The following is an 18,211-nucleotide window of genomic DNA, read 5'->3' on the forward strand; positions in this document are numbered from 1 at the left end:
AGCATCTGCAGAGAGAGAAGCATATTTAACGTTTTAGGTCGATGACCTTCCATCAGAACTGGAAAAAGTTACGAGATGTAACAGGCTTTAAGCAAGTGTAGGGGGCAGGGAAAGAGGAAAGAACAACAGGGAAGGTCTGTGACAGGGTGGAAGGCAGAAGAGATTAAATGACAAAAGGGATGATGGAGCGAGGCAAAAGGAGATGGAAATGGGACAAGTGAAGAAGCATAAGATGTAAATGGCAGAATCATCAGCAACGGGGGCAGAGGTTAAGATCTGAAATTGCTGAACTCAATGTCGAGTCCGAAAGGTTTAATTGAAAGATGAAGTGCTGTTCCTCGAGTTTACGTTGAGCTTAAAACCTGTTACATCTCTAACATTTACCAGTTCTGACGAAAGGTCATCGACCTGAAACGTTAACTCGTTTTTTTCTCTCTCCACAGACGTTGCCTGACCCAGGGTGTTTCCAGCATTTCCTGTAGAGACACAGCTATCAAAACTCAAAATTAAAGATCACATTCAAGCCTTTCACTAGGCCTTTTCACCAATGTGAGGTTATCCACTTTGGTGGCAAAAACACGAAGGCAGATTATTATCTGAATGGCGGCAGATTAGGAAAAGGGGAGGTGCAATGAGACCTGGGTACATCAGTACGTCATGGTACATCAGTCATTGAAAGTTGGCATGCAGGTACAGGTGAAGAAGACAATGGCACGTTGGCCTTCGTAGCTAGGGGATTTGAGTATAGGAGCAGGGAGGTCTTACTGCAGTTGTACAGGGCCTTGGTGAGGCCTCACCTGGAATATTGTGTTCAGTTTTGGTCTCCTAATCGGAGGAAGGACGTTCTTGCTATTGAGGGAGTGCAGCGAAGGTTCACCAGACTGAATCCCGGGATGGCAGGATTGACATATGAGGAGAGACTGGATCGACTGGGCCTGTATTCACTGGAGTTTAGATGAATGAGAGGGAATCTCATAGAAACATATAAAATTCTGACGGGACTGGACAAGTTAGATGCAGGAAGAATGTTCCCGATATTGGGGAAGTCCAGAACCAGGGGTCATAGTCTAAGGATAAGGGGTAAGCCATTTAGGACTGAGAGGAGGAGAAACTTCTTCACTCAGAGAGTTATTAACCTGTGGAATTCTCTTTCGCAGAGAGTTGTTGATGCCAGTTCATTAGATATATTCAAGAGGGAGTTGGATATGGCTCTTACGGCTAAAGGGATCAAGGGGTATGGAGAGAAAGCAGGAAAGAGGTACTGAGGTAAATGATAAGCCATGATCTTATTGAATGGTGGTGCAGGTTCGAAGGGTCGAATGGCCTACTCCTGTACCTATTTTTCTATGCATCTATCCCTACCTCCTTCTGTTCTAATTTGCAACGGCCATTTTTCTCCCCATGAACACAAGATCTCTGTTAAAACCTTCCTTTAATTAACTGTGAGGCTACATGCAAGAGTAGTGCAGATTCACTCACTGTTGTACTCTCCCTCCCTCCCCTTCGCTCTAGGGCAGAACTTCACCTTTGCTTGACTCCTCAGGTAACCTGGGTCAGGTTAGTGAATCCACACAGCGCTTTAGTTCATCAGTGCCTGTACGATACATCGCCCTCCTAGTCTCAACTGTGCCTTCCAGACTTGGGCAAAGCTTTCCCGTGAGGAGGCCTGGGAAACCGGCACAACTATCATCAATAACTTGCCTGGTTGGGTGCTGCTGCACTGAGAATGCAGTTTCCCTCCCTACTTTTGGCCCAACACCAGACAAGTCAAAAGAAACCACAGAATCATAACAATTTATGGCACAGAAGGAGGCTATTGGGCCCATCATGCCTGTGCCAGGATGCTCAGGAGGGCAGAATTAGAGGACCGCAGACATCCCGGGGGGTTGTGGGGCTGGAGGAGATTACAGAGCTAGGGAGGGGCGAGGCCATGGAGAGATTTGAAAATAAGGATGAGAATTTTGAAATCGCGGCGTTGCTTAACTGGAAGCCAGTGTAGATCAACGAGCACGGGGGGGGGGGGGTGATAGGTGAGCGTGACTTGGTGCGATTTAGGACACGGGCAGCGAGCACAGGTCAAATTGTCCACAATTTGCACTCTCTGCTGCTCCTTCACCACCTCCTTTCTGCAACATTCGGAACTTTTTTGGGGCTCCTTGGTAATTCATTTTGAAAATATTAGGCGTCCTCTGGTAGTGAGGGAACTTTCATCCAACTTGTGCGAGTGGTTGGATTGCTCATGACCTTGACTACTTAGCAGCCGTCATCCAAGCCCATTGAGAAAGCAAATGCCATTATCTCACATATCAGAGTGTGGGAAGCCTAGACATAAACCAGTGTTGCAGCAAGCACCGTCAGGGGCAGGAATGTTCATCTTAAGTCAACGGAAGCTAGCAAGCTTTCGATAAGGAATGGTACGACAACTTTGCTCAGCAGCCAAGGCCACTCAATGCCTGCCAACCTCAATCACGTTTTTTTAAATAACATGTCCATGAAAACACTCCCATCACTTTCATTCTTCTAAAATTTCAACAACAAAAAAATGACTGCTCGGACATATTCCATTGATTAAGAAATCAGGGTGAAATATTCGCACATTAATGTTCTTTTGTTGAGTCTTGTATTTCTTCATGACAGGCTCGCATCCAATTTACAACATGGAACGGTCCGCTGCCTTTTTTGCTGCATAACCACCTCATCTGCCAAATGAAGTTTATTGAGAAGTTTCGTGCAGTAAAACTGTCGGCTGCTGCACAGTCAAGTCTGGACTGCCTTGTCCACATTTAGAGACTCCCAGCTTTTTTTAGTGGAACTATTTCAATATGAACCCAGCTGTTTTAACTGGAATTTATTTATTGAATGGAGTGCAGATGTGAACTTGACGGAGCCGGTAACACGTCAAAGACACACAAACAAAAACTGGGCGTGGGTTCCTCAAAGGTAAAATGGAATGAATTCCCCTATAGAGTTCAGCCCGATTCAGTCCTGTATGACAATCCTTCGAATGCACTCGTGATGAAAGAGAAACTGAAATGAAACACTGGACTTATTCCAAGTCAGGAAACACTGGTGGAACACTGAACCCATTTACCAGAAATAACCTCTCATACCCTGCTTCTTTTGCTACGACACACGTATTCCAAAACCAGTCATAAACTAAGATTCAAAGTAAAGGTGCTCTTCCCCCTCTCTCACACGTATCTGTTCACACCCCCCTCCCCCCGACCTTTTCCCCAGGCATGCTCACCCACTCTTCCCCTCTCTTTCTGGCCCGTTTAGCACACATCCCCTGGCCTGCCCCCTCTCTTTCCCCTCACCATCTCCTTTTGCCTTACATCATCATCCCTTTTGTCTCTCTAATCTCCCCTACCCTCCACCCGATCACAAATCTTCCCTTTGGTTCTTTCCTCCCCTCCCCCGCTTTCACTGCCCCTACCTGGTACATCACTAACTTTTTCCAGTTGTGACGATGGGTTGTCGACCTGAAACGTTAACTCTTGTTTCTCTCTCCACAGATGCTGCCTGACCTGCTGAGTATTTCTAGTAGTTTCTGTTTTTAATTCAAAATAAAGGTAGCCTGGTATACACACACTGCAAAGCAGGTTCCATTTAACGACGCAGCAAAGTACCTGTTTTCATTCACTGCACAGCGAGAGAGAAATGGTATGTTGGCCTGTATTGGAAGGAGGTTGAAGTACAAGAGTAAGGAAGCCTTGCTGTAATTGTACAGAGCTTTGGTGAAACCACAGTTGGAGTACTGTGTACAGTTATGGCCTCCATACCCAACGAAGGATATACTTGCCTTAAAGGTGGTGCAATGGCAGTTCACTGGACTGATTCCTGGGATAAGAGGGTTGTCCTATGAGTTTCTAGAGTTTAGAAGAATGAGACGTGATCGCATTGAAACATATAAGATTCTGAGAGGGATTGAAAATGTAGATGCTGAGAGTGTTTCCTCTGGCTGGAGAGTGTTGAACTAGGGGTCATAGTCTCAGGATAAGGGATCGCCAGTTAGGATTGAGGAGGAGAAATTTCTTCTCTCAGAGGGTTGTGAATCTTTGGAATTCTCTACCCCAGAGGGCTGTGGGTGCTCAGTCATTGAGTATATTCAAGGCTATGGTCGATAGATTTTTGGACTCTAAAGGAATCAAGGTGTACGGGGATCGAGCGGGAAGGTGGAGTTGAGGTTAAAGATCATCCATGATCTTAGTGAATGGTGGAGCAGGCTCAAGGGGCCGATTGGCCGACTCCTGCTCATGTTCTTCTGAGAGGAGGACAGGGCTGTGGGATATTGGACAGGGAGTAATCACATCAGAGGGCTGCTGCACTCCATTTAAAAAGAAAATAGCCAAAAGCATCATTGTGGACAGGTCAGCTATCCTGATCTCTTGGCTGCAGGTTATGTGGGTGCTGGCAAGCAAAAGGAAATTGCATTTTACCAAACAGAACATGTGCATGCACCAGAAACAACTTGCTAATTGTTTTTAATCAAATAAAGATCTTCGGATCAAACTCGGAAGGCAAACTTCCGACAGTAAACTGTACTGGATGCAGCAGTGCTGAAGTCACACCAGGAAGCTGTGGGACGTAATCCTCCAAGTTATTGATTCCAGCTGTGGCATCCTATGGAGACGCCAAATGTTTCCATGGAAAATAATAAAAACAAAAAGGCAAGTAAAGCGTAAAAGTCTCCCCATGGCTACTTTCCCAGCTGTTTTCAGAACAATACTGCTCTGAAAATAAAGGAGGAGAAAATACTTTTTAAAAAAGGTGAACATTTTACCTTCAAGCAAGGTAAAAGTTGCATTTGGTCATGTTATATAACCCTCAGATCCTATAGTTCGTCACTAGAGCTATCAAATGCAGTTACCAGATATGTAAGATACACATAAGTGCGTAAAAAGCAATTGATTTTCAAACTTGAGCTTTTTTGCTAATAGGGCATTTTCTGCCTGTTGCATGCAGGTTGTCTGGGGAAGAAAGGGCTTCAGGCAAATGTCCTAACAAGTAGCAGTGCTTATGAAGAGGTTCACAGGTTGGATTGCCCTACCCTTCCAGATGATAGGCATCTACCACACAGACTGCAGCAGTTCAAGGCGGCGGCTCACCACCACCTTCTCGAGGGCAGTTAGGGATGGGCAATAAATGCCGGCCTTGCTAGCGACGCCCACATCCCAGGAACGAATTTTTTAAAAATACCGGGAACGTGGATTGGTGGAGAAAAAAAAAAGTAAGGGGATGAGGAGGAAGTGAGGTGGGGAAAGGGATGTTGTCCATTAGTCTACTTAGAAAAAGTTGATTAACTACTGACCATCTGACATGTCCTTGAGAACCAAGTTCTCCAGCTCCAACCACTCTGTGTTGAGTCGTTTCATCAATTTAAAGGCATTTACTGGGTGCCCAAGGAACTCCTCCGGATCTTTGGTAGCTACCTCACTAAGTAGGTCCAGCTTTTCTGCCCACCTGGTAAGATTGAGAAGAAGTTATTGCTAGGAACGAATTAAACCTTTACTGATATTATACATTAACATATACCCAAATGGTTTGCTGCACAAATACATTAGCCGTACAAAGGGAGGGGGGGAAAAAAAACCGAGAGACAGAGAGAAAATGAAAGCAGTGGGATCTAAATGAAATTAAACAAAACCTTCTTCAAAATTCCAAGAAACCTGATTACCGTTTGATTTCATCCAGTTTGGTCTCTTCCGCTTTGATGTAATCTTTCAGTGAGGTCACCAGATCTTTCTCGGTGTACAGCAGATCCGTCATGTGGCCTGCTCAAGGAAAGCAAAACAGATTTATGCAAGATGTTTCACTAATAAAAAGAGTAATTTCACGATCAAAACAAGTTCATGAGTTTAAAAAAAAAATTAAATTGAAAAATACTCTGATTGTTTTTTTTTTAAATTTACCCTGTAATATTCACATGTAAAAATCTACAGAAAATTATTTTGGAAAGCAGTTACATTAAAACAAATATATGGATATGTGCATTTTGAACGCTGTAAAAGAACCTTCTCTACCCTGAGCCAAAGGGACTGACTGGCTATATATCCAACCCACCCTCAGCCTGTCTGCTAAAGCATTGCTGCTCCTGCTTACAATTAGTTTCGGTTTCAAAGGTTTTTTCCTTCGATTTTCACAAGTAACAATTGCTTCTCTCCCCCCTCCCCCCCCCCCCCCCCCCCCCCACCTCTTCCCCATACAGAGTAATTGTATGGAATATTGTCAGTGTGAAAAATGCTCTCTAATTTTTTGTGCGCGCACATTCCCTTTAACTGGCTGTGCAGGCCATTCAAATTTTTGCACATCTGCATTTTTTTTCCCCATTTAAGAGCCGGTGAATAGCACGCACGGGGCCTCCAGATCTCTGCGTAGCCGTGCAGCTTAGCGGGAACGTTGGGTGTGACTGTCCACAGCCATGCAGTACTTTGGAATTTCAGGCCATCTCTGTTTTGAGGCTGATTCTGCATTCATAGGAATCGCTATAGACGAAAAAAAGACTAAGGTTCATCCATTTCGCCTTCTACCATCCTGGTAGATGCGTGATACAACGATAATGGAGTTGTTGACTAATCACAGTGATCAATCTCCAGCAGTTAGTCTACAACAGACCCAGACATCAGGTGAGGAAACTCCCCAGTGGTGGAACCACAGGTACAAAATTATTTTTTTCCCTCCCATGCATGCTGGGCTTTGAAGTGCATCGTTTTGCATTTATATTTTCATAGAATCATAGAAATTTACAGCACGGAAGGAGGCCATTTCGGCCCATCGTGTTCGCGCCGGCCGACAAAGAGCTATCCAGCCTAATCCCACTTTCCAACTCCAGGTCCGTAACCCTGCAAGTTACAGCACTTCAAGTGCACATCGAAGTACTTTTTAAATGTGGTGAGGGTTTCTGCCTCTACCACCCTTTCAGGCAGTGAGTTCCAGACCCCCACCCCCCTCCTCCCCCCCACGGTTGAAAAAAATTCCCCTCAAATCCCCTCTAAGCTTCCTACCAATTACTTTAAATCTATTCCACTGGTTGCTTAACCAACTTTCTACAAAAAATATTTTTTTAATTCACCAAATGAGGCCTAGAAATTAACATTTTGCCTCTAATCAATGTTTTTTTGTGCAAAAGAGATGGACCAATGGTGAGGTTGATGTCTTGGTCTGATCAACTTTGTTCTGCCATTAATTTCTGGATTTGGCAACTCTGCAAACAATGGGCCTTAAATGTTAGGCAGAATTTATGCTTGGGAGTGGAGTAACAGGACAATGATGGCACTGCGAGACTGGGAGCAACCCGCCAGAAGATCTAGCAGTATTGTTTCTAATGCGCTTCAGACCAATTCCAATGCCTCAAAACTTTTACTATTCCAAGCTAAGCAATCACAGATGTGCAAGCCCATTCTCAGGCTGCTGCCACTATCACTTCGTAATAAGTCACAGGAGGAACACAAGAGTTGATCCAGAGTGATGCTCTTCCATTTGACTACAAATATTTTTACAACAATATTTTTTTATTCGTTCCTGGGATGTGGGTGTCGCTGGCAAGGCCGGCATTTATTGCCCATCCCTAATTGCCCTCGAGAAGGTGATGGTGAGCCGCCTTCTTGAACCGCTGCAGTCCCGTGTGGTGAAGATGCTCCCACAGTGCTGTTAGGGAGTGAGTGCCAGGATTTTGAACCAGCGACGATGAAGGAATGGCGATATGTTTCCAAGTCAGGATGGCGTGCAACTTGGGGGGGAACTTGGAGGTGGTGGTGTTCCCAGGCGCCTGTTGCCCTTGTCCTTCTTGGTGGTAGAGGTCACGGGTTTGGGAGGTTCCTATCGAAGAAGCCTTGGCGAGTAGCTGCAGTGCGTGTTGTAGATGACACACAATAATGATTTTTATTTGGTCTTTTACTAATATTATATTACCTGGATAGAGAAGTGCTTTAAATTCAAAGAACTAGCTTCTTCAGAAAACACAGTTAATGTTTTGCTTTATAAGTTCACCTAGGACTGTCTTTGTCTTAGGTGTACACAGCTTACATACCAGCGAAGTTGCTGTTTGAGAGAGAATGCACTGAGACAGTTACATTAAAATAGAGATTCTTTACGGTCTCTTGTATAATTAATCAGAAATAAAGATTAACAAGTGTGCACTCTGGCCTTACCCTATTATCCATGGCTCATGTATTCCATAACATAAGAAATAGGAGCAGGAGTTGGCCATTTGGCCCCTCGAGCCTGCTCCACCATTTAATAAGATCATGGCTGATCTGATCTTGGCCTCAACTCCACTTCCCTGCCCGCTCCCCATAACCCTTGATTCCCTTATCGTTCATAAATCTGTCTCTCTTCACCTTAAATATATTCAATGACCCAGCATCCACAGCTCTCTGGGGCAGAGAATTCCAAAGATTCATGACCCTCAGAGAAGAAATTCCTCCTCATTTCCGTTTTAAATGGGCGACCCCTTACTCTGAAACGATGCCCCCTAGTTCTAGATTCCCCCACGAGGAGAAACATTCTCTCTGCATCTACCCTGTCAAGCCCCCTCAGAATCTTATAAGATCACCTCTCATTCTTCTAAACTCCAATGAGTATAGGCCCAACCTGCTCAACCTTTCGTCATAAGACAACCTCCTCATCTCAGGAATTAACCTTGTGAACCTTCCCTGAACTGCCTCCAATGCAAGTATAATTAGTTGAGTATTAGTCTGTATTATCAGTCGAGCAATAACATCTTTTAAAACAACGACAACTTAAACCAAAAGGAAAAGCTTGTACTTGCCGATAGATGTGAAGAAATCGGTATGGGCCTGTGTGAGGGAGATCAGGACTCCTAGTCCTAATACGCACCAAATCTTTATACACGCCATAGCTTTGTAACTGGGCACTGTGCTGGTATTCTGCATCAGAAAATGGGGGATTTAAGTGCATAATCATTTCAGAAGAGTTGAACAAATCAGAACAATAGTTACTATAAGTGAGCTGTAAGTGGTATGAAAGTTATTCCTGTGCATGATAGATTGAAAGTTTATAAAAATGAATGTACATCATTGCCACCATAATAAGGAGCATCAGTGAAATTACATACACTAGCAAAATACTGTGGATGCTGGAAATCTGAAATAAAAACAGAAAATGCTGGAAATACTCGGCTGGTCAGGCAGCATCTGTGGAGAGATACAGAGTTGACATTTCAGGTCGATGACCCTTCGTCAGAACTGCTGCCTGACCTGCTGAGTTCAGCAGTTCTGACGAAGGGTCATCGACCTGAAACGTTAACTCTGTTTCTCTCTGTACAGATGCTGCCTGATCCACTGAGTATTTCCAGCATTTTCTGTTTTTATATTAGTGCAATTACATATTTTGACACAAGTGCAGATCATAGAATGATACAGTACATTCGGCCCATCGTGCCCGTGCCGGCTTTTTGAAAGAGCGATCCAATTTGTCCCACTTCCCCGCTCTTTCCTCATAGCCCGGCAAATGCTTCCCCTTCAAATGTTTATCCAATTCCCTTTGAATGTTACTATTGAATCAGCCTCCATCACCCTCTCAGGCAGCACGTTCCACATCACAACCTCTCGCTGCGTATACATTTTTTCCTCATGTCGCCCCTCGTTCTTTTTCCAATGACCTTAAACTCTCAGAAAAATTACACAAGTATTTATCAAAACGAGACACAGGATGCTAGTTTGATTCAGTTGCAAACATTCTTGCCTCAGAGCCAGTCTTCAACGGTTCAGTAGTCACTGAGAAACTTTATTTCTCCGCTTAACAGGCAAAGGCTAAAGGTTAATACAACAATATAAAGCAAAATAGTAGTATAGCATGAGTAGACTTCAGGAGCGTTTGATTAATCCTTTCCTTACAAAGCCCCACAGGAGAACTTCAGCTCCTAATTTAGGCTCACGCTCCTAAGAAGAGCTGCATTGCTGGAAGTGGCATACTTTGAATGAGATGTTAAATGCCAAGCCTTCTTCAGCAGCACTTCCCAAACCCGGGACCTCTTCCACCTAGAAGGACAACGGCAGCAGGCGAATGGGAACACCATCACCTCCAAGTTCCCCACTACCCTGACTTGGTAATATATTGGCTGTTCCTTCATCGATGCTGGGTCAAATGCATGGAAATCCCTCCCTAACAGCACTGTGGGAGCACCTTCATCACACGGACTGCAGAGGTTCAAGGCGGCGGCTCACCACCACCTTCTCAAGGGCAGTTAGGGATGGGCACTAAATGCCGGCCTTGCCAGCAACATCCACATTCCAGGAACGAATTGAAAAAAAACCTCAGCCATGTTTGTCAGCCCACAAGCCCCAACATAAAAGCAGGGCATCCTCCTGCTGTCCTGGCCAACAGTCCTCCTTCAAACAACATCACCAAAAACAAATTAAATCTGGTCATTCTGCAAGGACTCTGCATTTTAAATTACTACAGATAATGAAAGTCTGATGTTGAGCATTTCGGTCACATCTCCACATGTCACACCAGCAAAGTACATGTCACACTTGCCAGCATTTATTGCCCATCCCCAACTGCCCTTGAAATATATTCTTCATCATAGGCAGTCCCTCGGAATTGAGAAAGACTTGCTTCCACTCTTAGCATGAGTTCTTAGGTGGCTGTACAGTCCAATATGAGAACCACAGCCCCTGTCACAGGTGGGACAGATAGTCGTTGAGGGAAAGGGTGGGTGGGAAGTCTGGTTTGCCGCACGCTCCTTCCGCTGCCTGCGCTTGGTTTCTGTATGCTCTCGGCAACGATACAAGAGGAGCTCAGTGCCCTCCCGAATGCACTTCCTCCACTTAGGGCGGTCTATGGCCAGGGACTCCCAGGTGGCGGTGGGGATGTTGAACTTTATCAGGGAGGCTTTGAGGGTGTCCTTGTGACGTTTCCTCTGCCCGCCTTTGGCTCGTTTGCTGTGGACGAGTTCCAAGTAGAGCGCTTGCTTTGGGAGTCTCGTGTCTGACATGCGGACTATGTGGCCTGCCCAGCAACAACAAAGCACGACTGAAAAATCTTCTTTTTTTTTTAAAAAAGCCAGTCATTCTCTGCCCTGAGGGTTTCTGCTGCCCTCTTCTCACCCCCCACCTCCCCAGGACAGGAGCCAGCTATTTACAAGGAGCTGCCAATTTAGAAGTAAACTTCCTGGAGCAACAGCAATTCGCCTCTAACTTGACCCTCAGGGTGTGCCTATTTAGAATGTAATTCCTGAAAATTGATCAGCAACTTTTTTATTGAGAAATAATTCAGTTTACATAATGCAAGATTAATGGTAAATTAAGTTTGAAATTTGATTCGAAACTTTTAAATAGAAGGGAGGTTAAACATTTCTACATTAAACAAACACATAATTGCTACATTTGTGGGAGAGGGAACGGAGATTTACAGTATATCATCCCATCTGGGGATTGTAGGCAAAACAGAGTGAAAGCTGCTTATACTAGCAACAAGTAATTTAAGAGATGATTATAACCTCTATAGCTTTATTGGAGCTATTAAATATACTTATATGTCGATATAATCTGGTAGCTTCATCTTAAGTATATAAAATAATGATTATAAAAAATATAACAAAGTTTGTAGAAAAATGTTGCAACTGTTTTGCACGTAGCAAGATCACCAGAAAAAGCAATGAGATGAATAACCAGGTTATTTAATACAACAACAACTTGTATTTATATAGTGCCTTTTACGTGGTGAAACATCCCAAGGCGCTTCAGGAGTATTACATGATTTAAAAAATTTGCCACCGAGCAACATAAGTAGAAATTAGCGCAGATGACCAAAGGCTTTGTCAAAGAGGTAGGTTTTAAGGGGCGTCTTGAAGGAGGAGAGGTAGAGAGGCGGAGAGGTTTAGGGACGGAGTTGCAGAGCTTGGGGCCCAGGCAACAGAAGGCACGGCCACCGATGGTTCAGCGATTATAATCAGGGATGCTCAGGAGGGCAGAATTAGAGGAGCGCAGACATCTTGGGGATTGTGGGGCTGGAGGAGATTACAGAGATAGGGAGGGGCGAGACCATGGAGGGATTTGCAAACAAGGATGAAAATTAAACCATGGCTGATCTGCATCTTAACTCCATCTACCCGCCTTGGTTCCGTAGTCCTTAATACCCTTCCTTCGACAACACCTCCCACAACTCTACCGCCTAGGACAAGGGCAGCAGGTGCATGGGAACAACACCACCACCTCCACGTTCCCCTCCCAGTCACACACCATCCTGACTTGGAACTATATCGGCCGTTCCTTCATCGTCGCTGTGTCATAATCCTGGAACTCCCTCCCTAACAGCACTGTGGGAGCACCTTCACCACACGGACTGCAGCGGTTCAAGAAGGCGGCTCATCACCACCTTCTCGAGTGCAATTAGGGATGGGCAATAAATGCCAGCCTTGCCAGCGACGCCCACATCCCAGGAATGAATAAAAAATAAACAAAAAGAGGTGCTGATTTCCACCACCCTTTGTGTGAAGTGCTTCCTGACATCGCTCCTGAACAGCCAAGATCTAATTTGAGGGTTATGCCTCATTCTGTACTCCCTGGATACAGCATGATATTCAGACTCCCACAATTACAATATTCCGAAATCCTAGTGGCGTTGATGTACATTCTCTTAAGCTGCCATTTTCTGATCGATCTAAGAATATTGATATACAAGATGCATAGGGATGTTTGCCAACATTAAGATATTCATTTGATGTTCCTGTCTATTGATTTAATTACAGGAGTTAACCCATTCATTTCAAATCATCCACTCCTATTGCCAACAGTGATTTCTAGGCTATTATTCTTTTTGAGTCTTGAATGTTAAGCTATATCAGCAATTATGCGGCCCATTAAGTCACTCAGGTGAGTATTAGGAAAGCCATGATCGATTTTAGCACCGAAAGCAGCAATTGCTGTGTTTCTCAGTCTCAGTTAACACCCTGCACTTAATATGGCTCCTATAATGTCGGAACTGTCCCAAGCAACTTCACAAGAGGGAGAAAGCAGACAGCAAATGGGGGGGGGGGGGGGGGGAGGGGGTGAGGAGAGAGGGGAGGAATGGGGTGGTGGAGGGGTGGAAGAGGGGAGGGAACGGTGTGGAAGAGGGAAGGGAACTGGGGGGAGGGGTGGGGGAGAGGGGAGGGAACTGGGGGGGTAAGAGGGCAGGAACTGGAGGGGGGGGGGTGGGTAAGAGGGCAGGAACTGGGGGGGGTAAGAGGGCAGGAAGTGGGGGGGGGGTAAGAGGGCAGGAAGTGGGGGGGGTAAGAGGGCAGGAAGTGGGGGGGTAAGAGGGCAGGAAGTGGGGGGGTAAGAGGGCAGGAAGTGGGGGGGTAAGAGGGCAGGAAGTGGGGGGGTAAGAGGGCAGGAAGTGGGGGGGTAAGAGGGCAGGAAGTGGGGGGGTAAGAGGGCAGGAAGTGGGGGGTAAGAGGGCAGGAAGTGGGGGGGTAAGAGGGCAGGAAGTGGGGGGGTGTAAGAGGGCAGGAACTGGGGGGGGTAAGAGGGCAGGAACTGGGGAGGGGTAAGAGGGCATGAACTGGGGAGGGGTAAGAGGGCAGGAACTGGGGAGGGGTAAGAGGGCAGGAACTGGGGAGGGGTAAGAGGGCAGTAACTGGGGAGGGGTAAGAGGGCAGGAACTGGGAGGGGGTGGTGAAGAGGGCAGGAACTGGGGGGGGTGAAGAGGGCAGGAACTGGGGGGGGTGAAGAGGGCAGGAACTGGGGGGGGGGTGAAGAGGGCAAGAACTGGGGGGGGGGGTGAAGAGGGCAGGAACTGGGGGGGGGGGGGCTGAAGAGGGCAGGAACTGGGGGGGGGGTGAAGAGGGCAGGAACTGGGGGGGGGGGGGTGAAGAGGGCAGGAACTGGGGGGGGGGTGAAGAGGGCAGGAACTGGGGGGGGGGGGTGAAGAGGGCTGGAACTTGGGGGGGGGGGGGGTGAAGAGGGCAGGAACTTGGGGGGGCGGGAGAAAGAGGGCAGGAACTGGGGGGGGGCGGGGGGGAGGAGGCGGAGGAACGGGGATGGTAGGGGGGAGGAACGGGAGGGTGGGGAGGAAGGGGGAGGGTAGGAAGGGGAGGAAAGGGGGAGGGGAGGGGAGGGGATGGGAGGAAGGGGGGAGGGGAGGAAAGGGGGAGGGCAGTGGAGGAAAGGGGGAGGGCAGGGGAGGATTTGTGGGGGGTGGGGGGGGAGGGGAATGAGAGCCATTTGAAAAAGGTAAGAAAATGTAACAAGCCATATATATTTGGAGTGAACTGCACAATGCCAGGTCTTGATGGCATGGGAGACTGCTGCCAATGTGGAGGGGAAATTGCACAAAAGATCACAGTTGTAGGAGCAGCAGGTGCAAACTGGGATATCGGGGGAAGATTTCGGAGGTAGGGTACAGCAAGTGATGGAGGCTCAAGATAAAAGCAATGATGAAATGGGAAGCAAAACAAATTGCAAACATTTATACCAAAGAAAAATACAGCGGAAGCTTGAATCTGAAATAAAAGCAGAAAATGCTGGAAATACTCAGCGGGTCAGGCAGCATCTGTGGAGAGAGAAACAGAGTTAACGTTTCGGGTCAGAACTGGAAAAGTTTGAGATATAACAGATTCTTCAGGAAGTGCGGGGGGCAGGGAAAGGGGGAAGGGGAGGGAAGTACAAAAGGGAAGGTCTGTGATCGGGTGGAAGGCAGGAGAGATTAGAGAGACAAAAGGGATGATGGGCAAAAATGAGATAATAATGGGACAAGTTAGGAAACAAAAGATGAGTCTAGATGGGGTGTGAATGGTGGAATCATTACCTGCCGCAGGAAAGGGAAAAAAAGGGGGGAAAAAATATAGGCAGCGGTTCCGGTTTGAAATTGTTGAACTCGATGTTGAGTCCAGAAGGCTGTAAGGTGTCTCAACGAAAGATGAGGTGCTGTTCCTCGAGCTTCCATTGAGCTTCAGTGGAACATCACAAACATTTGTTTGCTTCGCAATCTAAATTTTAGTGGCGAGCACCAGTGAACCCTTCTCCCTCAGGCCATACACAGCTAAGTAAATATATCATGGGCCCAGGAAATGTTCATATACTTCACCCTTACTTAGATCAAGATTATTTTAGAAGCAAAGCATTTTATTTCTTTTTATTTTACTGAGTATTAAAATGGGGATTTTCTCAAAAATGGCCAGTTTTCAGTCAATTCCAATTTTCGGACAGCCAGATTTGAGACCTTGTACCTGTACGCGATAACAAAGCCATGATATAGAGGAGCCTTAAAATCTCAGTGGGGTGTATACAGGCAACTCTCGATTATCCACACACGGATGCAACGGGAAAGCGTTGTAACGACATTTAAAATTCCATGTGTGCGCACTGTTGCAGCCGCTGTCTCTCAAGGCCGCCGCTGACATCGGAGTCCTTTCCTCAAGGCCACCTGCATGCATGCTGGTTGTGTCCATACTTAACTGTCTTGTTACTGTTTGTAGCTGATTGCACAATATTTATTCATTGAAGTTGTAACTTTATAATGTCAACTCGCGCCAACGGAAAAATCATTTACCCGGCATAGCCCAATCCCCGAGGGACCCAGATAATCGAGAGTTGCCTGTACAACTAATTTTGTGTTAGCAGAGCAGCATAATTGAAATGAAATCAAAACAGCGATGGTCCACATACCGTTACATTGGAATAAATTGCGCCCATGTTTTTCTCCTCTCCCTCAAATCATTCACGAATTACAAATTAAATTACATTCTACATAGCTCAGCTCCTGTTTCATGTACAGCGGCGGCACATTTTCTTACTACTCCTGGCTTCTGCACGCACTGAATAGTGCTGCACTGTGCCTCACAAGAGAATTATTAATACAGAAAACATGCCACTAATCCTTTGGGATCCCTGCAACATGGGGTCAGCCCTCGATTTTATACCATTCAATGCTCAGTTGTTCAGTCTTGAATTAGTGACTAACACGTAGGAGAGGAGATGTGACTAACTGTGAAAATATGTGTGTTCTTTTTCTGCCAAATTGCATGCTTTGGGTAGGGGTGGGGGGGGGAGGGGGGCAGTGGGTGTACAAGTATGCGGTTTTGTTAAGGCAGAATTCCACAAATCGTCCATGTAATTTCCCTCCTTGCCACCTCAGCACATCAATCTCAACAAACTTCTCAAAAATTCAAACACTGTCCATACAGAATAGCTGTGTTTGATTACCTGCAACATCTCAACTGGGGCTGCGTTCGATATATTTCTATAATGCAAAGAAAGACTTGCATTTATCTAGCGCCTTTCACGACCACCAGTCGTCTCAAATGGCTTTACAGCCAACGAAGTACTTTTTTTGAAGTGTAGTCACTGCTGTAATGTGGGAAACGCAGCAGCCAATTTGCGCACAGCAAGCTCCCACAAACAGCAAAGCGATGACGACCATATAATCTGTTTTTTTTGTTATGTTGAATGAGGGATAAATATTGGCTAGGACACAGTCGATAACGCCCCTGCTCTTCTTCAAAATAGTGCCATGGGATCTTTTACGTCCACTTGAGGGGGCAGACGGGGCCCTCGGTTTAACGTCTCAATTCGAAAGACAGCACCTCCGACAGTGCAGCGCTCCTTCAGCACTGCACTGGGAATGTCAGGTTAGATTTTTCTGCTCAAGTTCCTGGAGTGGGACTTGAACCCACAACCTTCTGACTCAGAGGCGAGGGTGCTGCCCACTGAGCCACGGCTGACACTTAATGCAGCACCCAGAGACTTCAATGGTGTGAAAACTCGGGAGAAGATTGCTTTTGTTAAAAGAAAATTGGATAAATATTTGAAGCAGAGAAAAATAGAAGGCTATGGAGATAGAGCAGGGCAGTGGGATTAGGTTTGGATTGTTCTTGCATAAAGGTGGCACAGACACAATAGGCGGAACAGTCTCCTTCTGTGCTGTGAACTTCAACAGTTCTATGATTCTCCACTAGCTCAGTATTACAGGAGTATTTTTTAGTGTTCCGTGCACTGACCCAACCAAGAGTTCGTATTTGTCAGCCTGAGTAGATGATAAAAATTCCAGAGACAAATCCCAAAGAACTTAAGATAATTCTGGTATTCATACTGATAGTTTATCGAAAAAACATTCCCATGACCCGATTCTCGTGAGGAAATCGGATATGAAATTTCACGGGGTACAGGTACAGTCATAGTAAAATTAATCTGATATTTCCATGAACACAGAGAATTCGAGACATCCTGCCATCCATTTTACACTACGCTGATAGCACTGTTATATTGGTACGAATGTCACAGCTGGTAGATTGAGGTTTAATAAACTGGCAAGAACATTCAAGTAAAAATTATCTGGATTCAATCTGGCAAAAAATTGGTGATGTAAACTGTGAATGCTGCCACACAGGAAAAACAGAGCCTGAATTCTATTTCAACGTGAAATTTAAGGACTGCCATTGGGAGCCAAGTTCTAAATTACCTCCAACGAGTGAGCTCGAAGCAATGTACCTTGTATTAGAGCGCACGGTACATCACGGTGTTAGTAGAGAGGATGTTCTTTCCATTATAAGAGGCCAGTCATAAAGAATGGGCTAGGGTACATGTGGCAGAATGCCATCAGCACCCTATGTACATCATTCCTCTGGGCCTGACAGTAAGCTCTTGCCCGAGGTAAAGAGTTCAAACTAAAGTTAACCGACTGACAAATGGGCCAAAGCTACACAAGTGAGTGTCAATTGTGCATAGCTACAGCTGTACAAGCATTCTGTAGTCTGGCATCGGAGCAAAAGCTAAGCCACATTGACCTGCAGGTCACATCGTATGGTATCTATACATTCCTTCTTCGATGTACCAGGGCGCTCATAAAGGGTGCTACTGCATTGAGTCACACACAAAATTAATGAGTTGGGATCCATAGAAACCTTAAAATGAACGATGGGGGGATGGAAGTAATACAAATATAACAAATTACTCTGTAGTGTCAGCCATAGCTCAGTGGGCAGCACTCTCGCCTCTCAAGTCAGAAGGCTGTTGGTTCAAGTCCCATTCCTAATGCTAGAGCACATAAATCTAAGCCGACATTCCAGTGCAGTGCTGAGGGAGCGCTGCACTGTCGGAGGTGCCGTCTTTCAGATGAGACCTTAAACCGAGACCCCTTCTGCTCTCTCAAGTGGGCGTAAAAGATCCCACGGCACTTTTTCGAAGAAGAGCAGAGGAGTTATCCCTGGTGACCTGGCCAATATTTATCCCTCAATCAGCATCACAAAAACAGATTATCTGGTCTT

At 45.9% G+C, this 18,211-nt stretch overlaps 1 protein-coding gene across 12 annotated transcripts in view; it reads right to left on the reverse strand.

Annotated features, from left to right (window-relative positions):
- p4ha1b (prolyl 4-hydroxylase, alpha polypeptide I b) overlaps window positions 1–18,211 on the reverse strand; it is a 103,750-nt gene that overhangs the window by 52,299 nt on the left and 33,240 nt on the right. For 8 of the 12 annotated variants that reach the window (XM_070865583.1, XM_070865589.1, XM_070865590.1 and 5 more), the window contains 3 exons: window positions 8,771–8,888; window positions 5,678–5,774; window positions 5,312–5,463 (listed from right to left, as the gene is read on the reverse strand). In XM_070865583.1, coding sequence (XP_070721684.1) covers window positions 5,312–5,463; window positions 5,678–5,774; window positions 8,771–8,858 — 337 coding nt within the window. In that variant the 5' untranslated portion in view covers window positions 8,859–8,888. Of the gene's footprint in view, window positions 1–5,311; window positions 5,464–5,677; window positions 5,775–8,770; window positions 8,889–15,614; window positions 15,657–18,211 lie in introns of those variants that run through there. The other 4 variants (XR_011588351.1, XM_070865582.1, XM_070865581.1 and 1 more) reach the window with 1 other exon arrangement.

Source organism: Pristiophorus japonicus, chromosome 22 (assembly GCF_044704955.1).
Source record: "Pristiophorus japonicus isolate sPriJap1 chromosome 22, sPriJap1.hap1, whole genome shotgun sequence".
In the NCBI taxonomy this organism is placed as follows: domain Eukaryota; kingdom Metazoa; phylum Chordata; class Chondrichthyes; family Pristiophoridae; genus Pristiophorus; species Pristiophorus japonicus.